The 27,428-nt window shown below is 36.4% G+C and overlaps 1 protein-coding gene across 3 annotated transcripts in view; it reads right to left on the bottom strand.

The window, feature by feature from the left end:
* Positions 1-27,428, bottom strand: part of GBE1 (1,4-alpha-glucan branching enzyme 1) — a 176,328-nt gene that overhangs the window by 15,126 nt on the left and 133,774 nt on the right. For all 3 annotated transcript variants that reach the window (XM_064469651.1, XM_064469659.1, XM_064469668.1), the window contains 2 exons: positions 15,418-15,602; positions 14,181-14,309 (listed from right to left, as the gene is read on the bottom strand). In XM_064469651.1, coding sequence (XP_064325721.1) covers positions 14,181-14,309; positions 15,418-15,602 — 314 coding nt within the window. The remainder of the gene's footprint in view (positions 1-14,180; positions 14,310-15,417; positions 15,603-27,428) is intronic.

The raw sequence follows: 27,428 nt of genomic DNA, 5'->3' as shown, positions 1-27,428 counted from the left end.
TAGGTTTTTGAAGACTACTTTAACGAAAAACATTAAACAAGTCATGCATTTTAATTAAGCACATAACAGAGATATTTTCTTCTGCAGTGGGGTCTCTTGTTTCAGTGACAGAGTGTTGGAAATACTATCCTGTACTCTGATCGAAATAAGCCCAATTTCTGTTCAGTTTTGTTCTCTGAGTAAACTTCCTAACCACTACAGTGGAGGAGAGGAGCAAAAGCAAAGAATGCTTGTATAGATAAAGCTGGAAACGGAAAGTCTGACATTATCTACCACATTAATTACTGAATTACTGTTTTTATGATGTTTCAAAATACATATTTTAATGCAATTTTTTATTTAATCTTACACAGGTTTAATGACACATAAAACACAACTAAGTAAACTCAAATCATGAAATAGGGTGATTTGTATTTTGTTCCTCAACCCTTACTATTGACAAAAGAATATGAGGGCTATTTGTGGGGGTGACGGTCCAGCAAAATTAAAAGTTTTACAGAAGAGCAGATAAGAATTTCTACTGACCAGCTGTAAAATGATGTAAGGCTTACTGAGTATTTATAAAGAAACTATTCTTTTCTGTACGGTCTGGTTCGACTCACATAAACACCTCCTACAAATCAGACAGATTCAAATAATATAAAGTACATTGAGTCCTCTGAATTATATATGACAGCCCTATTACAAAGGTTACCTGTGTGACAGATTACCTATCAAGTTATAAAGTCTGGATACACCTGACCAAGACTGAACATGTAGGAAGGGTAACCAAATATATACAGAAAGACTGTAGGCAATCCTGGTGGTTTCATCTTTTCATAATGTGTTAAAATCAGGATTAGGAACTGTTATAGTTTTAATTTTATTGTACAATGAAATGTTTAAGCATCCACACTTCTGGTTCTCCAGTGCTTTCCAGGCATGCAACTAGAGCATGGGTGTATATGTAAATATTGATTTTGTTTATAAATCATATGTAAATCGGCTCTCATTTTCTTGCTGCACTTAATATAAAAAAGGATACCCAATAAAGATTTAATTTTTATTCTTTGCTACCATATCTTGGCTAAAAGCTAAAGGATATGGTTCTGACAATACAGATGGGACAGAGATAAAAGTACAGACCAAAAACGATCAAAAATTGTGCTGAAACACTTAATTTATGTCTGTATATGGAAACTTCCAGAAAGTGCATTTAAGCTAGAAATAAGTGTATGGACAACAGAAGACATGGGAATGCTTTTGAAAAGCTTTTGATCCCTTAAGCAGTCTTGGGATCAGCTGGCTGTCCTGAACAAGCTATAGTGGCAATGACAGTAACACTGGCATAATCCCATGCCTAATCCAGCTGGAAATTATAACCATATGACAAGATTAAATTCACTCATCCTCATTACATCTATATGGATTAAAGGATTTATTCACAAAAGTAATGTCTAAAGGTAACCCTGGATACTTTGTTTAAGGGTGCCCAGTCTGTATAAACTAAGTAACTTTTCCATAAAGCCTTTTTCAATATTTCCTAAGGGAAATCCTTTACAGAAGTAGCTACTGTATATATGCTGTCATAGTTGCACACAGCATACAAAAGCCTATCTCTTCTTAAAAAGCCTACATCTCATTAGATAGTTTCATACATCTACTTATTCTTCAAAATATATTAGAAAAAAGCTGCACAAAAAGCAAGACATGTTTAACTAGGGCATTTGACACACCATGTAAAAATTCGGGGGGGGCGGGGGGGGAAAAACCCCTCTCTACTCCAGGCCAAAATTCATTGTCATGAATTTTTGACGAAAAAGTGGCTCCAGAATTCCAGTAACAACAGCTAGTTTGCACCACCTACATGAAATCTTATACTACACATTACAGAAAAGAGAGAACTTTTTAAACACAGAGAAAAGGAAAAGAAATAAAATTTCTTAGGGAAAAAGTTAAAAAGTTTCTGTATCAATTTTGACTCAGCATTCTAATCCAGAAACAGATATTACAGAAGAGCTCTCTTCTTTCAAGTTATAAAATAGTAGACTAAAAGAAATTTTTGTCTCAATCATTAACAGTGCTGCATAATAACAAAGCACTCAAAATTTCTATCATTACTGAAACACAACACTGAATTAAAGCAGTTCAGGCACTGCCCAAGGAAGAACTAAAAAACAAATCCCCAAAATGCACAAAAAAATTCCAAATTTAAAATGAACTAAAAAGTTTCTAAATTAACATATCTGCCTAGATGTTGTACATACCCTTCTTCTAGAAGTTAAAAATATATATATACACTGGTGAAAGCAGCATTTTTCAGATTTTACCTCTTGCAAAAACATTTAGAAGCAGTGCTGACAGTAGAACATGCAAATAAAATGCTGGAGTGACCAGTCACTGCAACTTTAATGTTAAAGGACTGGCCACTGTAGTGGCCAAACCAAGGCAGACTCCATCTGACGCTGAGTGTCAGACAGCTTCTTAGTGTGGTTAGTTTATTAGCTACATGCACAGTGATGGCATAAGACAAAACCTTTTAAATAAAGTCTTTAATGTGTTGGATGTATTTTGACAAATCCAACCGCTCAAACTCTTGGAAAGTATTTTGGCCCATCTCAGATGAAAATCAAAGGCCAGCTTTCAAGTACTGTACCAGCATTTCCTCTCAGTCTTGTTTCAGCAACTAGCCTACAAGCAGCCTACATCTGAATGTTCTTCAATATTGTAATAAATGGATTCTCAGAGGTCAGGTTGAAAAAACTGGCAAAGCAATGTAGAACAACTCACACCAGCATTTAACAGCTGAACATACAAGTCTCTACAATTTTGCTCATTAAAAAAGTCACTCTAAGTCAACAATGTAGAAGACTAAGGAGCAACCCTTATGATGGGTGGATTAGAAACCTATCATTAACACACCAAGATTTCCTTCTACTACTTTGATTTAGAAAACTAAACACAAAAATAGCTTCTGGTTTTTTTTCAGTACTTCAGCAATTCAAAATTGGAAACTACACAAAGCAAAACATGAAGTTCACAGATGTAGATTTCATAATTTAATTGAAGCGCTCAGTTGTCACTAGCAGAAGCACAAGTGCCCTTAAATGCACCAATAAAATACATACGTGAAATTACCTTTTTTTTTTTCCTTTCTTTCCTTGGGCATATTTTTCTCTTTTTTTTTTTTTTTACCTACAACCAGAGATTCAGATATCTTATATGCCATGTTAACTTCCTCTAGGTTAATCTCAGGAGACAGAACAGAAACCCTCCCTGGTTTCACTTTGAGAACTTACTATATTCCCTGTGTAGGGCTCTATGTGTTCATCTTGAAGATGCAACCCAGGGTAATTCTAAGAGAAACTGAAAATAGAATTACTTCAATTCAGGGGAGCTCATACAATGAGTTAATTCACCACCTCTTTCTTCAAAACTGAAACTGACTGCACACAGAAGTAGAGATATAATGCCTGAAAAAGCCAAGTGCAATGCAGGTGCCATCTTGTTGATCCTAAGTGACTTACCTCTTGTATGCTTAGACGTACACATTGAACTGGGAGTGGAGAGTCAGAGTCCTGGAACTGATGCTTAGCTTTAGTGCTGCAGCTTTCAGGCAGAAAGCAGAAACTGAACTTTCCACTACTCCATGTGTTCACTGGATCCTCATATTCAATGTGAAAGGGCAGAGGAATCAGAAGGTGCATCTAACATTAGCATTTAAGATAGGCTTGGGAGTACACTTTTGCATAAGTTCTCCTCATCAACCCTTATCATGCTTTGGTTCATTATTCAAAGCTAGTTTTCTATCGCTGTAGGTTTTTTTTGGGGGAGGGGTGGGGGTGGATAGGGGGTAGAGGGTTTGTGGGTGTGGATTTTGTGGGGTTTTTTGTTTGTTTTTAAAATCTTTACCAACTTCTCTAATAGAAGTTACACAAAAAGCTGTGAATATCTGCTAATTAGGGAAGCTACTACTAAAACTGCAAAAGTTAATGAGAGAAAAGAGGTCATCCTGGCAAGAAAGGTGACCTCCACTTACCACAAGAATTTACCCATAGAAGGTTAGGGCACAGTATCAGAAGCCAGTCTGAAGGAGAAAAGACAAGGATCATAAGTCATAGGATGGAAACAACAATGACTCAAGCTGAAAAGGACATTGGAAGCCAGCTACAGGGTCAGACCAGACTGCTCAGGGCTTTATCCAGTAGGCTCTTGAAAGCATCCAAAGATGGAGTGTGCAAAACCTCTCCCTGGGCAACCTGTTCCAACACTTGCTTGACTGTCAGCACTGCATACAAGTTCCTCTTAGGAAAGGCAAGATCTCTGCTATTAGACATGTAGCTAGGAAAGTAGTACCAAGATCACAATAATCCCCATCCCCATTGGATACTCTGAGTTTTAGATTGGATATACTGGTGTCATGATTTACATTTTTCCAACACTAAAAAATATCTGGTAGAGCATGCTATTCATTGCCTAACTTTCAAAAAGTGTCCAGATGGAAAAGCAATGAAGATGATAATGTAAATGATATATAGCTTTCATCTACTGCCGTCCTGGCAGCAATTTTCATTGCCAAAATACTACCTGTTAAAATAAAATAAGATATCTTGGCAACAAGTGAAGACAAGAAACAAAACTAGAAAAAGGAAAACCAGGCACACCAACAGCTGTAGAACTGACAATCATTATTCTCAAGATGGATTGAAAGAAGGGAAAGGATACAAAAGACCAGCAATTTCTCAAAGAAATTGATTTTGTAAAAAGGAAGCTATGGGGAGAAGCATAATTTATGAATTATTAATGCACATGCAGAACAAGAAGTATAGCCACAGATCAATACAACTAATTAATGAACTTTTTGTTCACCTCATATTCTAGAAAGAAGCCTAAGGAAAGTAGCAACTAAATTTTCAAGCTAGGCATAAAAGAATACAAAGATAATAATAAAGAAGTTAAAGGGACAAAGCAATATGCTATCAAGATCATAGAATCATTAAGGTTGGAAAAGACCCTTAAGATCATTGAGTCCAACCGCTAACCTCTCACTGCCAAGTCCACCACTAAACCATATCCTCAAGCACCACGTCTACCCTTCTTTTAAATACCTCCAGGGATGGAGACTCAACCACCTCCCTGGGCAGCCTGTTCCAATACCCTCCAGCTGATCGACACTTCCACCCAGCTTAGTGTCATCTGCAAACTTACTGAGGGTGCACTCAATCCCCTCATCCAGATCATCAATGAAGATATTGAACAGGACCGGCCCCAACACTGAGCCCTGGGGAACACCACTAGGAAAACAAGAACTCAGTCATTAAATGCACCATAAACACAAGGAAGATGAAGAAAAGTACAGCTGCAAGGAAGACTAAAGAACCTGAAGTGGTTAAGCCCTTTTGTTTTCAATAATTCTTGATTTTCACTGAAAGAACAGATAACTAGCATAATTACAGACAAAGGGTACCTCTGTTCCTCCTCTCTACCCACTCCTAATTTTGGAGAAGAATAAGGGGTCAACCTACAAATGAGGAAAAACATATTAGAGAGTATTTAATTTAATTAGAAAATTCATCCAAACACCTCAGCCTGATGAACTTCAGCTCAGAATATTTAGAGGATCATTGAAGCCATTTAGCATTTAACTCATTGCACAGTACTGAGGAGGAAGAGGGGCTACTATTCCTTTTTGCTTCAACCAACTATGGATGATTTTTCTTAAATACATGTAAATATGGAGGTACACAAATCCATATCGGTTGGTAATCATGAACATAAAATGCTGCTTTATTTTTGTGCCACAATAACAAGCCTTGTATTCAAAAAGGGGGGGGGGGGGGGGGGAAGTGGAATATATATACAGAGAGAGGGCCTGCTTAATTTTCATGAGACTTCTAACACTGCAGAAAAATTCTTTAACAAAAATCAGTGTGGGATCTTCTGGAAGGAAAAGGAGTTAGTTATGAAATATTCAAGAAAGTTACTTTTACCCATTCACATTCATTCTGACATAGAGTTCAGTCACTCTCATACCAAGGCACACATACCCAAGTGGTCCGGCACATGCATACAATGATGACAACAAGGGGTATCGGTTACTGAGTCTTCATCAAGCGTATTAGTTTTTTTTTCACTCATGATGAGGACCCAGCTTTTGGGCAAGTCTTTTACACCCTCTGAAAGATGATAGTTACGTTCTGTTCTTTCCTTTCCTTCAGAATCTTGCTTACTGCAGCCTCCATAAGCATTAGGAAAGGTTGCTGTTCCCTGTCTGCTTATCCTCGTTCACTTGAAACATACCTGTTTTTCTACTGAGCTAATGCAAAAGGAATAGCATATATTAAACCTTGTTGCCATCCCACTGCTGTTAGGCTGTAGGGTCCTCTTACAAGTCATCTGGGCCACAGGAGAGATGGAGACACTTATCAGAGTACCTACCTTCTTGTCTTGATGTGGAAAAGAGAAAACAAAACAGAACATCAGAAAACCAAACCACAAGTCCACAACCCAAAACAAACCTCCTTCATTTTAGTGCTAGAAACAGTATTCTCCATTATCAATACAGGCTATTCTTTTAATCCTCATTTTGTTGCTTCTGCTAGTGCTTTCATAATCACATTTCCATTCACATATTTTGTCCACACTAGCAATATTACTACTACTGTTATTATCATAATTTTGCAGATGGCAAAGTTTACAGTGGCTTCAAGTAGGCCATAGGACCAGAATAAATTCAAGAAATGGCCCAGGGTGAAAGAGGGGATGGTTCAGTTGGGATAAATGCAAAATGCTACACTGGCAGGAATAAGACTTACTTAACTATGGTATAACAAATAAAAGACAGGAAGGAAACAGTTAGGAAATACTGAAAAATAGCGTATCATGAATGGAACATATCTTGGCACAAGCGTCACATAGGATTTGAATTTTCAACACTATGAATCTGCCTAATTTCTCCAGCTTCGGTAAATTGTCAGAACTGTGACTTGCTTTTGGCACTGAACTTCAAGAAAAACCAATTCCAGGAGAATGACTGAAAAACTCGAACAAGAGAACATCAAAAAAGTGACTGCTGTGCCATCAAAACAGAAAGGAAATCTCTCCTCTGTTAAAAATAGGACCAATAACACACAGTAGCTAAATTGTGGTAAGACAGATTTCAACTAAACATTAAGAAAAACATTCTGATAGCAGAAACTGTATGGGAATAGTTCCAACTACAAAAGTGAGGGAGGTTATTTTGAAATTACTATGGTTGATGTAGTGGCTTAAATGGAAAACAAATCAAAGACCCTTTCCTGTTCTTTTCCCCCTCCTTTTAGCCATGTTCCTTTTGAACAGAGGAAACAAGGCTTCCGTATTGAATTTCTAATGCAGACGGGCCTTGGAATCACCTCTACTACAAAGAAAGGTCTGGTCAGTATTAAACATAAAAAAAAAAAAAAAAGAAACTTATGGTTTCCCTGTTAAGACTCAAAATTTTATCCACAATCAGAACTAGAGACAGCTGACCTAGATGTTGATTATTCATCTATCTCCAAACTGAAGCAAATTAGGCAGAAATAATTTGTTAGCTCAAGCTGCCTGTTTCTCATGAAAAGGCTTCTGAAAGAGCATAATTTATGAAGTAAAAATCCAGCACGAGCACAGAAACATTTTCCTTTTTCCTTCACATAATGAAACAGACATTGCGCGACGGCACAAGCTGCTCTAATAGTTACACAGACTCACAGTGCTGGAAACATGTTTCTTTTCCTACACAGACTGAGGATGCATTCCCACATTAGTCTGCTATAGTTCCTATTCACACCTATTAACCTTAACATATCAACTACCTTGATAGAAAATGGCATTCAGCGGACACCAACTTACATCCTTTGTCTCCGCATGCCGGGTACCCCTGCATTCTGATGGGCAGGGACAGTTACATAACTGCACTTCAAAGCAGCCTGCAAAGCAGCATCTTTGCCTTCAGCAATCGCATGCCAGTGACTCATTCAAGTGACCTTATTTGCTCATTAGAAGCTCTAGGTGCAGGCTGCAAATGTCAAAAGCCTGAGTTAATGATTTTTAAAAAAGTATATTTTTGCAGCATTTTGATGACAGTATTTGTGATACCTCATGTCTTATCTAGCTGTTTTCTTATGGACAGCTCTGACTTCAAACGTCTTTATGCACCCTAAATTCAGGCCAACAGTAAGCGTACAACTGGTATTCATTCACTCTAGCATTACAACGCTTTGGTATGTTTTGTCATGTAAAAACGGCAGTATTTTTACACAACGAAGTAATAATTTCATCCCATGATTTTTTTTTCCTTCTTGCACTTTAGAATTACATGACAACATGAAATGTCAAGATACAAACAGAAATAAGCTAGTAGTGATTCTATTGCTCAACAACATCTATGGACTTTCAGGCTCACATATAAAATTAAGGTCTCAGTCCTTGAATGTCTCAACACTAGGCTACGCCATCTTAGGAGAACAAGATGTAGAATGGAGCAACCCAACATCAAGGGAAGTAAGTCAAGAGAGAATACTGCAGAATAAAAGGGAAGGAAAAACTGACTCCAAGCTGGCTATGACTCTTCATATAGCTTTTACTGTCTGACTGTTCAGGAAAAGATTTTCCAAACCAAGTGGGACCAGAAGGAATGTAATGTCTACTGGCTACCACTTCTCTTATAAAAGTTCGGTAAGGTTTGCTATGCCAACAACCTACAAATAAAGAACAGCTGAAAAAAGAATGATCTTTTCAATGAGATCAGAACAGAGGAACACCTACAAAAATGTAGGCCAGACAGGTAGGAAGCACTTTTAACATATCTGGTAACGTATCTGAGCAGCAATACATGACAACAGCTTAGTGATATACATTACTACAGTATACTGCCAAAGCCATCCACTTAATAAAGGCAAATTTAATTACAAGTGTTACATGCACTAATTTGACTAATTCAACCCACTAAGACTTAAACCTGGGTAGTAAAAGGATTATCGTATTTCCCAAAATTCCCAACATCATTCAGATAAACTTTTTATTAAAGTAATGCAATCAATATATTGTGGCAATTTACTCTTCAGGCTTATTCAGTAACTGCCTCAGAGAATCAAAGTAAAAACCCACCGATTTCTTCAAAAAAACCCAAACAGAGTAACAACAAACTCTTGTTTTTTAAGTACTTCTGCTTCATTTGTAAGTTCCAAAGGGATTGTAAAGAATTTCTTTTAAAGTGGATAAGTTGTTCTGAAGATTTAATGTCACATGTGACCAAATCTCCTAATTATAGGACACTTTCTATTTTTTAAATCCCAGGTTAAACAGCTCCATTACAAAACTATACATAAAATTCATGGCTCTAATCGCAGGACAAGAGTTAGAAAGAAAGCTAGTCAACATTAAAACACCCCGACATATTTCAAGAAAACAGATACTAAAACTCAGCCTGCTGGATGTTGGCAGGGAAGAAGAAGCGAAGCTGAAAGCAAGTTGAATAGCATGGTAATAGTGGTTGTTAACTTTGGGATACGTTTCATTTGAAAACCTGTACCGTAAACAGTTCTGAATTGTTTCTATACTATAAATGTTTGACTACTCTAAGAGACAAAGCTGCAGTAAGAAAGCTTAATGATTTTTTTTTGTTGCTTTTAAAGCTGATGCAAAGTATTGTTCAAGCCGGCTATTCTTGATTAATACTTCAGAAATCTCAGCCAAGGAAGACTTAGCATGTCTAAAAGAAATAAACACACATAATTTGCATCTCTCTTTGTTAGGTGGAGATGAACTGGACTTATTGAATTGGACTTACTATGGACTTGCATGATTGATGAAATACTTGATATCCTTAAATTTCAGTTCTAAGAATAAAGCCAAATCCTCCTTGAAGTACCAAAAGCCTCTATCTCGTTCATGCTCTGGAAATCATGCCATCTTTTCTCTTTTGCACTGGTTCACTTTTACCAGTCTTAGTATCATTACAGAAATAGCATAAGTTAGCCCTTGTTTACTGCTAACAGTTACATAGTTACCAACACTACATAAAATAAGTAGGTCCAAATCTGAACAGCACTGCTTCCCACGCGCAAGCTTTTGCTGTTTGATCTTGCAACCAGAGATTATGAACAGAATACGGAATATTTAGGGTGTGCTGCTACAAACACAATACTGATAGGCTTTGGCATGTCAGTATATTGTAGTAATATACATCACTAAGCCGCTGTCATGTATAGCTGCTCAGGTATGTTACCAGATGGGCTCCTCACCTGTAAGAAGTGAGGCAATTTTAGTTACCTTTTCCACCACATGCTGCAATATCTCAAATTTGCAGTCACTTAACACCACTCTGCTAAGTAGAGGATGCTTAAGAAACTGCTGTAACATGATTCTGCTTTTGAGCTTGGTTTCAGAGACATGTTTCAGTGACTATCTGCATCTTCTCAGTTCCAATGCCTAAGTATTAGGCATGTCTAGTTTAAGATGAAGCTTCCTGAAAATAAACGATTATGACGATGAGCCTGCAAGTGCACTGCACACCAGCTACTCTCTGATATACTTGGTGGTAGTTCTTTAACTCCAGGGCTTTCCTTGGGTTAGAAGCAAACTTCTACAGAGAGAATGGGATAACGGAGAGCTTCTGTCTTATTGTCAACGAAAAGATACTGAGAACGCAATTGGCAGATACAGTGCTGCTTAGCTTTCTCCTAGACAGAACAGAAATGAGAAGTTTAGGTATGTTCAAGGTGTTTATGGACATCTTATTGTCCAAGGACTTTGCTAGCAAGAGGCACTAAAAGGAAGTGAGATTTTTATGGTGTAGGCATCAGGGCATGTTATCTTATTGAATGCATACAGTTAAAAGCACTTCCTTTAGAAAAGAAGTCCCAACGATTCATTCCATGTGATGGCCTTGGGTGAGCACCCGTTAAATATGGATAAATAAACTTCCCATATAAAAAGACATCTTAACATAAATAAGATTTTTATTTCAAAGGCCAAAGAGAAAAGCAAAAAAATATTCTTACGAGCCAGATCAAAAGATTTTGACCTAAGTTAAACGTGCTTTTTCCTTTTCGCTCCTTTGTTGTTTTCTCCTCTTTATACACAACAGTTTAAGAAGAAACATTATGACTTTTATTTCAACAATCAACAGAAGCTTCTGCAACTTCCTAAATTTTGTTTCAGGTTAGTATAATGAAGATCTATTCAATCTGCTTTTAAGCTAAAACGACAAATTTGGGGCAGCTAAATTATTTGTTCAAACACACATACACACACTTCTAGCAAAGTGTCTTTATGACATGCCTTCTTCAATTGAGAAGAGTTTTTTTATTCTGACATAAGAAACACTGCTGTGTTTACCTTGAGGGCCAATCACGCAAAACACTGCAGCTTTTGAAACCTGAAGATCATTTCAGGCCAGCTTTGTGAACCAGAACTTGCACAAACTCTTCTGATACCTCTGCTTAAGTATATGTATTTATTATTCAGAATGATTTGCATCTTCAGAATGCGAGATACTGGAAGGAGGAGAAGGTTCCTACTTCCAAACTTAAAAATCCAAGGTTAAATCAGGCTGAGAGCCAGTTGGCAACAGTTCCCTACCAGAGGATTGTCAGGAACTTCCCCTGGTTCACACATTGAACTGACACAGAATAAAATGAATAGGGGAAGGTTGTTGAAAAGGTGATTTATGCGAAGATTCTACATTTGCGATTCCCATGTGAGAACACTAAATTGAGAGAACTACTTCCTCTCAGAGTTGCAAACAGTACAATACCGTAAAATGGGACAGATGCTTCCTTACCAAAATGAACAAAGCTCTCAGCAGAGGTGAAGGTGCACTATGTTTCACAGAGAAGTAAGAGCAGTGGCAGCATTTAGAGCTCTCTGCTCCTGCCAGAGGCAGAGGTCACACACAGACAACAGAGAACCACAAAATCCACTGTTTGCTTGGGGCAAGAGGAGTTAGTCAGAGCACCTTAATAAAAGCAAATACACTGTTGGTAACTGGCAGTTCCATTATCAGTAAAAACTTTAGGTTAGCAAACAAAGAGCTAATGTGGCTCTTTTAAATTTAAACTGTCTAATATATGATGTAAACAAAATTATATTGTACACATTTAAAAGACAACGATGTGTACTGACAGTAACATATTAAAAATGCATATTATAAACTGAAAATATGAAACATCACATGTATGTCTTGCTTATAGCACTTGTTTTGAACACACTTGACTTGTTATTAAGTTTCAGTATTATTTACCTTGAGCCAAAATAAACATAAAGGATGCAAAACATCCCTGATCATCTTCCTCTAAGTGAATAGCATTTTCCAATGAGTTTCTGCTCACATTAAAAAAAAACAAAACAAACCAAACAAAAACCGAACAATTAGCAATGACAGTTTCTGGCCAAGATACAGCAGAAAGCTGTTTCAATGCCCAGAGTGAACTATCAATAGATCAACTTACTGAAACCCAACAGTGCCTTGAGTTGCAAAGTAAAACCAGTGAAATGAAGGTTTCACAATTTGCTTCAGAAGAGCTACTGTACGAGAAGTCTCACCTGAAACAGAAGCAATGTGTTCAGGGTTCTATCCAAATAGTTAATGCCTAATTTATAAGGAAAAAGGAGATTCTGGTGGTGTAAAATAGATACATGAAATGTTTCTGAAAAAAACAAAAATATAGAGCACAGAAAAATCATAAGACTGCTAATATTAAATATTTAGTCAACAAACTGGTCATAAAAATATTTCCATAAAAACAAAGCAAGCCCAAATAGTTTCAAAAATGCCTAAGCACAGCTTACCCCCTTCTTAGCTGTAAGAGCCAAGGAGTAGAGTATTTGTAACAATGTGGGCAGGGCATTTACACACTCAGAAAAACAATGCCAAGGTATTTAATTAATTTAGCACAAACCAGAAAATGAAGTTAGGAAAACAGCCTCATACATAATCGTAATTAAATACAAGCCTGATGAAGATGTGCTACGGAAAAGAGAAAATAAGTGACATATAAGTTATTAAGAGTGAGATTTTTTAAACTATTTCTTAAGCATTTCTGATAATTGAACCTCTAGCATCTTTGAAAAAAAGACAGAAAGTGAACAACAAAATGTCGTTTTGATTTAATTGTATCTGTGTAAGTATCAGAGCAAAAAACCTCATGCTAATTCTGTTACATGTTGCAGTCCTCAACATTGAACTTACACCTTTTTCCATCTGCAGAACTCAAAGAATTTAATACAAGACAGATGAAGTGCAGTAGCATCAACTTAAACAGGTGATTACCTAAAGCATATGGCAGTCAAGTATTGGTATGTCTTACAACACCAGATTAAGCTTTCACTACTCCGATTTACTGCTCCATTTTGATTTCCTCCTTTTCCAAGAGTCCCAGTAGCAGCATAGAGGCAGCAGAAGAAAGCCCCAAAGTTCCTGAGACCCTGTGGGTCAGTTCAGCAGTGCTCAGGAGTTTGAGTAATACATCGAACTAAAGCAACCGAAAAATGGCAGTGTTTTTTTTTAAATTGCCAATGAATAAAAAGACAGTAGGCCAAAACTGAACAGCAGTGCTTTAAACTGCTGACACGCAAGATTCACTACACTGTCAAAAGACTTGAAACAAACTCAATATGGGCAAACTAAATTCCTCTGGCAAGTTGGAATTAATTTTTTGCATCTCCTTCAATGCTAAGATTTTGGACACATGCAAAACCAGCCAATTACTCGAGAGTAATCATATACTGCTCAGCTGAGCTAAGAGCACATTCTCAGGCAACACAGTTATAAAACAGAAATTGTAAACCTTAATCAGGAAGGTTGTAAACTAATGCATTGTCCTGTGCGACTGCGTGCACAGCCTCATCTTACTGTGGTCACTTTCCGTAGTTTATTTAAGAAGTAGGAGTTACTTGCTTTTCCATGCCTCAACATAATTCCAAAAAACAAGACATCACAAGGAAACTTTAACGTGCAGTCTTTAAATTGTGATTTTTACTTTTGGCTTCTACAAAATGATTTCTGAATTAGTTTTTTGCTATACACTAAGAATTAAAACAGGATTGTACTGATGACAAGTAAGTGGTTTCTTACTTTTTAACTGCAGTTTGCATTCATATTAGAAAACAGAAATAAAATTAGTTTTCAACTTCTAAAGATTTTCTGTACAAGCAAAACAGTAAAGAAAAGGATATTTTCCTGGAGTTTCAATACCCACTCTGTAGTCCACGTAACTTTGACAGGGATGGAAGTTGAAAATAAAGATGAGACCTGCTCTCTCAAACGCTATGACCTTGTTGGATTCATGCTTTTCACTCACAAAGGCCTAGGCAAGAAAAAAAAAAACCAAACCAAAACAATACTATAAAACATTTCATTTCTAAATGAATTAACAAATTAGAACCCCACTGCTTCTGTACCTAATTTCAAGTAAAACAGTCAAAGATGCAAGCAACATATATAAGGGCATTAACATGCAAACGGAAATTGTTTACCTATGTAATGCCATATAACATTTTTGATTACTAAAACATAGCTTACTTTTTATAAGGCAATCTAAAATTGAAAAGCTAGAAGCATGTTAGGTATAGAGCACTTGAAAAATTCTTGCTCAAAGATTCGTAATGTGATCTTATCACACTTCCCTTTAGCAAAAAAATGGACTCCTTTTATCAAATCAAGTCTTCAATCTCCTTTTTATAGGGATCAGCATCACATCTATTAGTAATTTAGAAAATGAAGCACTGGATATGTTTTTTGTTTGTTTGTTTGTTTTAAATCTGTGTGAGAAATAGCTTTGATAAGCCACATTAAACTTCTGCACATATCACCTTTGTTCTATTTGCTAAAGCATTAATAAATAATTAGACATTAATTTTTTAAAAAAACTTAAAAGTGGATTATGACTAGCATGAAATAATTAAACACTGAGAAAGTATAATAATTGAGTTGCTTTGATAAAAAGTACAGTGCAATATTTAGGCAAAAAAGGCAAATGCAGAAGTGACAGGTTGAAGACCGGGAGACTGTAACTTACACTATACTCTGCTGAAAGTGTTTTCTCAGTAACAGAGTAATTATTTATATAAAGTAAATCATCAGACCAATTTACACTTTCCCAAAGCAATCCTTGGATTGGATTACAGACAATTTTATAGCCTGCTTTATCCAATCTGCAGTTACTAAATAAAAATAGCAAAAATAATAGGAAAAAAGCTTGCTATGAAGCTGAAAGAAGGCTGTCTTAGATTTCTATTATCTGTGGAAGATATTTCAGTGACATGTTTTGACAACTTGAAATACATGGTGGGGGATTACGGAGTGCATAATAAAGTGCTGTTTAAAATTTTTGCATGCAAATTTGGTATTGTTGTTATTCCGAACACGTACCCAACTGGTGACTAAAAACTTATCATTTAGTATATACAGCTTACCGGGGGTGATGCAAGCCAGCCAAATCTTTCCTCCAATTTATTCATATCCCGATCAAATGTATTTAGGAATCTATAGCGAAGAAGATGATCCTCAGTAAGATTAAATTGTCTCCTGGCATAGTGGTAGCTCTCATTATTGCCTTTTCTGGGGAAGTCAAGCCATTCTGGATGCCCAAATTCGTTACCTGTATTTAAAAAATATTAAGGATCTGTGAAATCATGTGCTAAAAATACCCTAGAACCACAGAAGTAAGATACATTAAAGTATATTCCCTTTCCATAAGTTTTAAAGTCTAAAGAATAATTCTGCATACAAAATTGGTCATTACTAAAGATCTTTCTCAGAACATTCATGCTTGTTAACAGGTCTGTTTGGCCGATAAAACTAGCAGAGCAAAATATCCATGGACTCCAGGGGAAGTATAAAGTGGTGAATGTATTATAACCTCTATGCTATCATGCCATGGTTAAAAATTCCTCATTCCCATCTGATAATAAGAGCAACAGAAAGTCAGTCAACCAGAATACAAATTTTAGGGTCACTATGAAACCTAAAACTATCTCTGTAGAAGTATAAACTCATTGTTTTAGAGTCTACTTAGCAGAAATCAGCAATACCATTCACACTGTTAACTTCTATAACCACAGAGGTAGAAATCACCTATTTTATCAATTAAACTTCAAAACAATCAAAAGATCAGCTGGATGCACTTTAAAAAAAAAATTGTTAAAGTTTTTTATCCTGACTATAAATACTCTCATGACTGTTTCCAGCATTGTAAAAATACCTATTAAAAAAGGTGAATTGAATGCCTGGTTCCTCACCTCCTAGAAAAATTCAAAATGACATCCTAGTTCACGTAGAGGGCTAGATTAAAGTGAGTGAAGCACAGTGCTTAATGATGATTATTTCAGCATTTGATACTGAAAACAAGGGACTTAAGGGGTGTGAAAACTCAGGGATCTAACAGCATGTGTCAATTCAGCCACCTTGCAAGGGGAGCTCCTTTTCCAAACTCAAAATACGGTGTCACAAGCACCAGAGACACTTTTCAGGCTGGGATGAAGCACGTTCCAGCTCTGGGTTCCTCTGTATGTCCACCTGTTCAGGTCCTTTGAGCATGTGCAAACACCACGGTACTTCAATTTGGTTTTCTATAGCACTAATGCTTCTCCAGCTTGTCAGTCTCATCTTGATTATCTAGCCCACACAAGTACTGAACAGACTTCACTTTAAGACAAGGAATAGGTCTGTTCAGACTTAGATCACACTCCAGTAGAAAGCACAGGAAAAAAAAAAGTTGCAATTTAATCAAGTAAGAAACGCTTAGCTTCTCTTATGTAGAATCCCTGAAGCAAGTCTCAGCTTTCAAAGCTGAAAATTCATAGCAAGACCTCATTTGGGACTCAGTATTTTGAATGACTTTCATACATGCAAACTTTTCTTGTTTTATATACTGCCATTATTACAGTCTGACACAAATTGAAAGGGACTTAATGTTTCTCACTCATGCTATAAACCACTGCCTATCAGACTCGCAGTCACTTTGGACTATCCATTTTACACAGTATTAAAATGCATTAAGTAGCTTGAAAGTTAAACACACATTTCAAAGCCTACAATAGTTGACTCATCACAAACTTTTCAGAGATTACACTTGTTCACCATAAAACAGAGACAGCAACTGGTGCACCTTGAAATATGTATGGAAAGCAACATGATAAAATTTAAGAGGGTTTACATTAAAAGAAAAGATGCGAACATTTCTACAAGCAGTTACTCAAGTTTTGTCAATAAACTGGAGTCTTGTGGGCAGACAAAGGGCAGCGATGCTGAGAGAAGGCAAGTTTTGTTTCCTGGATGGATCCCCTGCATGTGCAGCCACCATCTGCTGTCTCACACAGCCTGTGCAGCCTAGAAGGCCCAGAGGATACGGTCAGCAGTGGCAGCTATGAATTTAGATTTTCGAAGTGATTTTTGTGTTTTCCATGCTTCACAGGAACAAAGAAATGAAGAGAGAACAAAAGAGAAAGGCTGCGTATATATTTAGAAGAATCCTTCACAGTGGTATACATTTTGTAAACGAACTGACAAGTTGTAAATTAAATTTCCCGTTCAAAAGCTAAACTGCTGAAGTTCATATTCAGCTCAAAACTAGAGACAAATATAAAAGAATGAGAATCACAGCAGGACTTTGAAAATGACCTTGGAATAATGCTGGACTGAGCTCTTAAACGGTGCCAACAATACGGTATGGAAAATGAGGAAAGATATTGCTACAAAACAGACACTGTATCTAACCAAATTCAATATTCTCTTAAGAGCTGGGCAAGGTATTCTTTCATGATCTGTGAACTATTGAAAAGAGAGGCTACATGAGATGGCTCAGTTAAAGACAGCAAAAAACATCAGAAAGCCAGAGATGATATGCATCTTGAAAAGATAGCCAAGGAAATTGTACCTATTTGTTAAAGAAAATCATCAAAACAAGGGAAATAAGCAATAGAAGATAGCGAATAAATTAGACTAAACTAGCCCATCATTTCAATAGAGTATTTCACCATAAGTAGAGTACATTTCCTTCATGTTTATACCATATACCGACTCCTGCACCTCCTCTTGCTTTGTCTACTTCCCCACCACAGTAACCAGTGTTGCTTCAACAGTGCGTTTTGCTGGGCTGTTTTTGTGCAGCAAAATAAAAAAAGCAATAGTAATTTCCTAACCATTATTAATGACCATTAAGAAAAAAGGTGATTTAAAACACTGCAGCAATTTGATTGAAGACTAGAAGCATGTTGAGGGTCTAAACACTGACTGCTTGCACTTTAAATGGCTGTTTCTACAGGCATCTTCTGGAAAATACACTTGTGAGCCTTCTGTACACGTTGTGTGATTGTAAAAGGGTCTCTTGATTTCTCTTTATAGAAAGAAAAATAGAAGATCATAAATTATGACAGAAAAAATTCAAGTAGGCTTTTCTGGTTAGGTTTTTCAGATGTGGTATAGGGAAAAATAACATTTAGGATGCAAGCAGGCCTCCCAATCAACTCCCAGGAGTGTTTCTGCACTTGAGACATATTAAGGCTAGGCATACTTTAACAAAACCCACATCTCATACTACTTTTTTTTAAATTGCTTTTTTTCCTAATTTATCTTTATAACAAATGAGGAGAAGGTCAAGGAAAGGGAAGGTAAAGGTAGCTGACCAACACTTACTTCTAGAGGTAACTAATGGTACCTGTGAAGCATGCGTTGCCCCCTTTCCCATGTTTCACTTCTCATTTCTGACAAGAATCGGCAACATTCAGTTCTTGATAATTGTGAAAGCGTCTAAAAGCACAGAAGTACTATTGGGACTTCTTTTCCTGTAATTAATTTGCTGTTTGATGTAAAGGTCCAAACTACAGATTGACAAGAAGCCAGTTGCTACAAATGATGCAAATCAAGACAACGAAACTAATGTGGGGGAGGCAGAGAACAAAGCCGAAATTAACTGAAATTCTGATTAGAGAAACAAAACAAAGACAAATCATTGAAGTGCAATGCATACTAATTTTATCTAGGAATTAATTCAAGTTTGCTATTTCCTACGTATTGTGCATGTTGGACAACTTTACTATATACCAGATTTCAAGATCACAATTCCAACAACTAAATTAACTTTCTATTACTGTAATGAAAATTTATATCACAGTTGTTTATTAGGCTAGAAATGCATTTTCACCACGAAGTAGTTATGCTGATGATGATTACTTAGAAGCTGTGCCCCACAGGTCAATAAAGTTTTCTTGATATCTCTTGTTTAGACATCTTTACTAGCAATTCTCTCAAATGATCAAGGCTAAGCAGAACTGAAGGCATATTTAAAAGATGCAGCAGGTAGTGTGTCAAGAGATGCCTGTTATTTTGGTTTGTTTGTATTTTTAATTAAGTACGACATGAAGTACTTTAAGAGCAGTTAAAGCAAGTGGTTTATCTGATAAACCAAAGGTAATAAGTTTAATTAATGTATAAGGCTGAAAAAGTTTTTAAATGATCTAAATACTATAAAATGATCCTATTTAAAGCTGATGAGCTGGACACTGGACACATTGGGACAGAATTTCAGCAGTCCCACCTTAACATATTTCTATCAAATTAGGTGGAGTTATGCCAATTTATACAAGCCAGATAATCAACTCATCCAGGAGCTGTAACTGATTTGAATTTAACTTCACTGCCTTAAGTGAACAATGATGACAATGCAACAATCTACAGATTATAATTAGAATCAGTGTAAATCAGATCTAGATAGATTATGATATGTATCCTTATTTCAAAAAACAAACATTTCAAACAATTAATTCTCATTTTCCCCAGGTGTGAAGCTCTTGGATATTAAGCAATTCTGATATTTTGTATTTACTCGTGTTTGTACTGAATCTTCTTCAGCCCCTTCAGTAATTGAACTGAACATTCATACTACCAAAATCAAATAAGGAGCTCCATACTGCCTTCAAATTACGAGAGAACGACCTTCATTACAAGCATTCATTTAATCTTGTCATCCATGCAACAATATAATAAAGTGAAATTCCAAATAGACTCCTGTTGAAACACTTGGGTTAGATGACTTGGAGACCTTCATATTTTTTTAATCTTTCTAGCACTGGTTTCGATGACATATTGGCTCCCAAAAGACTAACAAAATCCAACTCAGGCAAACAATTATATTGTAATTCCTGCATAGAACACAGGCTAGAGGAAATATCATATATGAGGAAGTGGTAAAAAGAAAGGTATTGGCAAAGTCAGTTCAGTGAGAAAAGTATTTTTCTCATTTTCTGAAAATATCAGATATTTTCTCCTTCCAGTCTCTAAGACAAGACAAAAATCAGGATAAACATCGTACTTGTTTTGAAACTTACATCTTCCATATCTCCTAGGGCAGAAGAGAGACGAGATGCTTAACCTTGTCTGTATTAAAAGATCAAAGAATGCATCTCCTCTGGTGTGATACAGTCATGAAAAAAGACAAGAATGCCTCTAATGTAACGAAGACATAGGGAAGTATTGAGTCTTTAAAATAGTTACTCCAGGTCACACCAAGGGTACAGTACTCTGTCCACAGTAGCTGACTAAAAGAACCAACCAGCTACAGAATGAAATTCTAAGGAATTCCCTGGGATGTCTGACTTGTTGCTCCAAGAAATCCTTCAGTTTATCTAGAAATGTAATTTCTTGTTCTTCTATTAGAATAACACTGATTTAATTTATACAGCACTAAATGAAGGCTTCTGTTACAATGAATTTTTGTTCTTTAGTACTTCTCAATCTCAACTGTTATCACAGCAAACTGTTTGGAAGTATGGCTTTAATACTACTCAGGTATGACATTCCAGTCCTATTTCTTAATATACCAGTAAACCTTATCGAATCTGAATTAAATGTCCATTTAGTTGCCTGTTTCCAACAGCAGCCAAAAGCAGATACCTAGAAAAGGACCAAAGAACAGAAGAAGCAACGATGCTTCCTCTTAACACAGTCCACCAGCCTGCAATCATTTCTAGGACATGACAGGTTTTGTTTTCTTTTTTTTCCTTCCTCTTCTTACAGACTATACTTTATGCATAAAGCTAACATGGAATGCTGTACTACATTTTCACACAGTTAGCATAGGCAGGTACTACTTTCAAATGTCCCACCTATCATTTCAATATCCAAGCTTTTAAACAGTGAACAGTCTTGTACTGATGCTTTAAGCCTCCCCCTCTGCCCTGAGATACCCTAAAGAAAATGGTGATGGTGGTCCTCCCCAACATCGTAAGTATCAAACTGCAAAACTAACTGCAATTTCTTCAAAATTCTAGGATTAATTGTTGAAGATGAATTTAACAAAAAACCAAAATCACATTAAAAAAACCTTCAAGACAACCTGAAATTAATTTTCAGAATGATATCCTTAGATATATGAACCACAGCTTTTTGGTTTTTGTTAACTACTGGTAGTTGTGAAACCTGTACAAGACTGTTCTGTAAAATACGATTTGTGTGTTGGGGATATCAGCTCTGGCAAAACCTTAATTGGGTCAATATGATCTCTATCTCTTCTTTTGATACTTTTACATTAAAAAGCAAAACTGGGTCACAGAGAAACCACTTATGGATTCAAAGAGTTTGGGACCACAGCTGGGTTGGAGGAGACCTGCCTGTCATGATCCTGGAGATTCTTCATATGACCCTCCTCCCTTCACTTATCTGTCTACAATTGGTTTGAATAAAACTCAAAACCTTTCAAGAACTCTGGAAATTGGTTTCTATTCTTACCTCCTAAAAAATGAAAATGTAGATTTTCAAACTGGAAAGAATAAAGTACACCATAAAAGAAAATTACAAACCCATGAAAACCGTATGTATATAAACACATTATTCATGACATGTACCAAAGCTTTTGGCAACAAAAAATTGTACAACATTGCTCAGCAGGAAAATGTTAACTTTAAAGTTATATTCACCATGCTAAGTATTTTATTACTTTTTATACTTTTTTTAGAAAGGGCATTTACTGGCTACTGACCTTTTCTTCTCCTTGGTAGTACACATCACTTGCAATAAATGCCTTCTTGTCAGAGCAAACAGATCAGCCTTATTATTCACTCAGTCATTAAGACAAACAGGCACAGCTTAATACAAACAAATCATCCAGGAAAGCAAATATTCTGATATCAGACACATTGTTTAAATTCTAGAAGCTTCATAATTTACTATTTCTTTTTAGAGAAGCTGACAAATGGTTACCAAGTCTGTGCTCTTGGAAGATACTCTATTAATTTTATACTACTGTTAAAAGGTCCAGTAGTCTGATTTTCCTATTTTAATATACTGGCCATTTTAAATCACATTATGCTATTGCTTGGTACACAATTAGCCAAGCCTAGAGAAATACAATTAATCTGTACAATTACTTTGCAAAGGGATGCTGCATCTGTAATCTCTAATCTGATGCACTAAAGCAGGATCAAGTCATATGGGGAAACTGACCCTCCCTCGATGCAGTAGGGTGCACTGAAGGTACATTTAAGTCCTATGGAAAAGCTTAAATTGTAACTATTCCTTTGTATTCTTACTTTTTTAGTCTTTTTTCTCTGCAAGTATCTTGAAAAAATGAATGAGAACTATAAATGCATTGGGGTCCTTGGTAGATGCTTATAATAGACATGTTAAGTCACTTTAAATTTTAAAGCTTTTTAAAAAAATTAAATTTTGGTAACATTTAAGCACAGTTCTGTCCCCTCTTCAAAAAATGTCTAAAATTAGATATAATTTTCTGGGCTTTGGTATACCAATAAATGGCTTGCTTATTTTCCATTACCCTCTTCCTATCAAGGTTGGTCCATCTTCATTCATTTCCTACTGATGTTAAAAAGTTGGACTTATCATACTGTACAATTTTATATTGTTGATACAACAGTTCCAAGTTCTTAAAGGTAATTTTCCAACTGTTCCAATGAAAGTTCCAATCATACCAAATACAATTGTTTAGTTCTCATATTTCAAACCTATACCTCCCTTTTGTCAGATCAATTACAGAAAAAAAAACAACACCCAAGTAACAAGAAAATAAGCAATTCTACTCAGAAGCACCAATTTTGTAAACCTGTATTAGGAAAGGCTGGATGGCTGAGGAGCTTGCTTACATAGAGGAGCAGCTAGGCACGAGCATAGTGGACAGACCACGGCATTGCTAGTATGATTTACTTTACTTTTCAGCAGAAACAGAGCACATGATATTTATACCAGCATGTTTGTATTTAGTAGACTTATATTTACACAGAAAAAATATTTATCTGGAATAAGTACTTTTGTGTACTTACTTGGTGTATTCCATCAAAAGTATTCAATGAAATATTAGTGGTGCCACTGACAATAGTATTTCATTCCTAGGGGCTTATTCACGTTTTCCATTGAATGCTTTAGCAGAGCTCAAGATTTTATGTAGTTCAATAGACTACGAGAAGTCATCTAGACTAGAAGGGACCCTGAGAGGATGGTTATTTTACTAACTTACTCTGAGGACTGGAAGTCCCTAAAAGTTTACATTTCAGCACCCCTCCCCCAGAGGAGAATAATATATTTCAGACTTAAAATTTACTCCATGCTCACACAGAGTATTTAATAAACTGAGTAACAATGTAAATGTTTGTGTTGCTGTTACACTAAAACAATTTCCATTTTGCTGTATCCTATTAACTGCACCTTGGCAAAAACAAGAGACTGACTCGGACACTGACATTTCCACTATGCTCTATGTGCACATGCACAATATACATTATTTCGTTAGCCACTTCCAAGAGTTCACTAACATACTTAGGAACAGAAATATTCCACAACACATTACAAAGGTTTAAAACCCAAACCAAACCAAAACAACAAAACCCAACAAAACCATACGAATCCTATGACAAGAAACTTTCCTGAACAGAAGATGTGGACAAAGAAGTTCCAGCTAAGTCTTTCAGTGTGGTGTACTGCTGGGTATTGACTGGTACCACAACTGACAGGCTAGTGGGCTTAAAGTGAATCAAGGACCAGACTGGAACAGAAAGAGGTCACACAAAGATGGCAAAACTTTTCCCAGAATATATTAAATAAATAGCCGTTCTCTTGCTGGTGTCAATAAGTCCAGAACTTAAGCCTCTGATTTTGAAAGAGTATATAAAGGATTATATTAGTGAATGAGAAAGAAAATGTAAACCAAAGAAAGAGACCACTTGAATAGTATTTGATACATAGGAAAGCTAAAGGTTTCCATGTGATGTAAATCAACAATGGAAGTTTAAGTTATTCAGTAATATGCTGTTCTTACCGTAGCAACAAATCTAGTTAAAATTAAATAAGTACGCATTTGTTAACAGCACAAAATAAGAAAATTGAAATGAAAGTTTGGACTGATGAAAAAAGCAGCTCCTAAGTAAAAAACCAACCAACCAAAAATCCTAAAAAAGAACCAAAAAGAAAAAAAACACACCAGAAAGGAAAGAATATAAGTCTTGTTCCATAGAACTGGCAACCTATCATTTTATCAAGGTGGTTATAGTAAAAAAAGTAGGCATTTTGTGAAAAAGGAGCTCAGTGAAGACTGTTAAAAAAAAAAAAAAAAGAAGGAAAACAGCCAAAACAGCTCACAGTACAGTCTAGAGTAAAACTCAATAGATAAAACAGAAGGTGGATTGTAAGAAGCCATGCAAGTTATGGTGAACTCATCTGAAGGAAAAGAGATATCAGGATGGAGAAGTGTGCAATAGTGAAAGACAGAGCAGAGCATCAGAATGACAGTGTTTAAATTAAACGGTCTTATCTGGAGTTGGGGAAAGACAGGGAAGTAGCAAACTATGCTTGCATAAGGCAGAAGTCATGCCCCAAAAGATACTTAGTAATCTTCACTGTAAATTAGGGTTTTTGCATATGCATGGACACCCACCTTATCCCTACTAGCCTGATTGAAGAAGGCCTAGTCATGCAGTCCTCAGAAAGGTAAAAAAACGCACAGAGAACGTCCGCTCTCTTGTCTTTAGACACTACCCAAATGCACACAGAGTCCACCTGCAACTGCCTTATCATCTGCTCTGGGAAATCACCTCCTTCCTATTATATACATCATAGTCCACACTACAAATATTTGTATCTAGAGAATTTATATCTAGATAATTGATGCAGCAAGGAAACAAAAAGGCAGACAGGGACTGATTGGGAACTTGTTCCAGTGCCCACAGATCAGGCTGGTCAACCTTATGCAAAAGAAGAAAAAAGTAATACAAAGTCTTGCATTCCGGAAACAGGCAAATGAGCCATCAGAGAATATTTCTGGTTGCAGCTCTGAACATCATGTTACCTAATGTCTGAACATCATCTTATCTAATGTCCTCAAAGAAGTACATTCCCGAGATTCCTCCTAGAATCACGTATCACTGCTTTGAGCCTACATTAAAGCTTCCTTCTGCCAGCTGCCTCCTGCTCTCCACCTGAGGCTGACTCAACTCCACCATGCTGAGAATGTATTTATAAACTTCCTAAAAACAGTTGTTTTAAAACCATCTTCACAAGACCTTCACAATTTTAAACAACTCTTATTTGCCATTGCTTTCAGTGGTATTTTAAAAAAACAAATTCTGTGGTTTTTTGTAAAGTCTTTGAAAAGGCACAGCACCATACTGCTAGTTACACAGTCTTTTGCTGACAGAGGTGGAAAACACGAATCAGCCAGTACAGCAGCTGAAACGAGTGGTGCCTGGGCACTGTGGAACAGTTCTTAAAAGAGCCCAGAGACGTACCTCTGCTGTACTCAGCCTCGAGGCTGTGGCTGACAATGTTAGACTCCTCTGATGTAAAAATTCAAAAAGCAATCAAAAATATTTTTACGTTGACATGCCAGATATGTTTCAATGTAATTAAGAAAATTAATTCATTTGTATGCAGAATGTTACACGAGTGATTTGTGAATTTTGAAGGTACAAGCAATATTCTGTTTGCAGGACTTGGCACTGTTTCAAAGCAACCTATTCCTGTAGTGTCTCACCATTGTGAGCTTACGCATATGCAAATATATAAAAAATATATAAAATTTAAAATATATAGTATGAATTTGCATTAATATGTAATCAAACGGTCTATTTGTTTCTGAACACAATTCTACACCACCGTGGAAATCTTAGGTGTAACTAGTATCTAACTTGAGCTCTACTTTAGATAAACAAGGATGTTTGCTTAGGAATTAGTTGGAACAAACAGAAAACAGGTAAAATCAATCAGAAAAACAACTACAGAGCTAGGTGCATTGCATGTGAGCTAGCCCTGTTCTGGAACATTTCCAGTTTGTAACATCCTCTCTGTAGAGGACTCCACTGCAATGGTGACTACCCTACCCACGCGTTCTTCAGCAGTGCACTCACCAACGTTTTGTACGTGCTGCCTCCCTACTCACCCCTCGACCTTGCAAGTGAAAATACATATGCAATAGTACTTCATATTGGTAGATGATCATTGATATTTTCAAATGCATGTTTTCTAGATTTACATGAGGGTAGCCAAACTGAAAACATGGCTTGCACTTCAAACACGAGGCAGCAGTGTGGTGTCAGCCCTTAACTGAGGAGCTTATTTGTATTCTCTGATTGCCGTTCACTGGTATCTATTCCTACAAAGACCTGCTTCACTTATAAAGTTACCCTGGAGTCAGAGAAGCCTGTTTGTGAGCATGGTCCTTAGCAGGTCTTTCAGACATGTATCATATCCCATGTCCCAGCACTACACTTTGGTCTGATATACGGACCAAATGAGAAAGCTGTGCAAAATTACTGAAGAAAGAGTAAAAGCAGTCTAACGTATTTGTGATAGATACCAGCACATATCATCATGGCATGCTGACTGCCATATGAATTGTCTATGCTTAAATAGCCCAGGTTTTACCACCCAGCTCAGTTCTGATTAATGTATAATTAACTGATCTGTTGTGAATGAATGCAACTCCTATACAGTTAGATCTGCACAGAGTTTAGTCTCTGAGAGAAGTTGTAAAGCTCAAAGACTTTCTGAGTCCTTGGACCAGAAAACAAAGCCAAACAAAAAAAAAACCCAACCCAAACCAAAAACCACCAACCAAAACCAAAACCAAAACAAACTGAACCCACAAAAAAATAACCACCAAACCACCACAAGACACCAGAAACTAGCTTGGAAAGTAAAAGTCAATATCCTAATCTCAAAGTAAAAGTTTATAGAAATAGAAGTACAAAATGCGATATAAACTTATAACATTCGCATGCAGAAAATCTTAATGTTAGCAGAATTTCACCACACTGAAGTGTGAAAAAACAGTAAAATTATTCCAAAATAAGTAATGTAAAAAGTTTCTTATCAAATGCGTTACATTAAAATCCTTGCAGGTTCCTGACTCAGCAATTAAACATTATGGCATCATATGTCAAAAAAGTTTTTGAACATAATAACTTCTTCCAATTATATACTGTTT

This window comes from Phalacrocorax carbo, chromosome 1 (assembly GCF_963921805.1).
Source record: "Phalacrocorax carbo chromosome 1, bPhaCar2.1, whole genome shotgun sequence".
In the NCBI taxonomy this organism is placed as follows: domain Eukaryota; kingdom Metazoa; phylum Chordata; class Aves; order Suliformes; family Phalacrocoracidae; genus Phalacrocorax; species Phalacrocorax carbo.
Note: the sequence above shows the minus strand (reverse complement) of the source record. Positions and strands in the feature narration are given on the sequence as shown.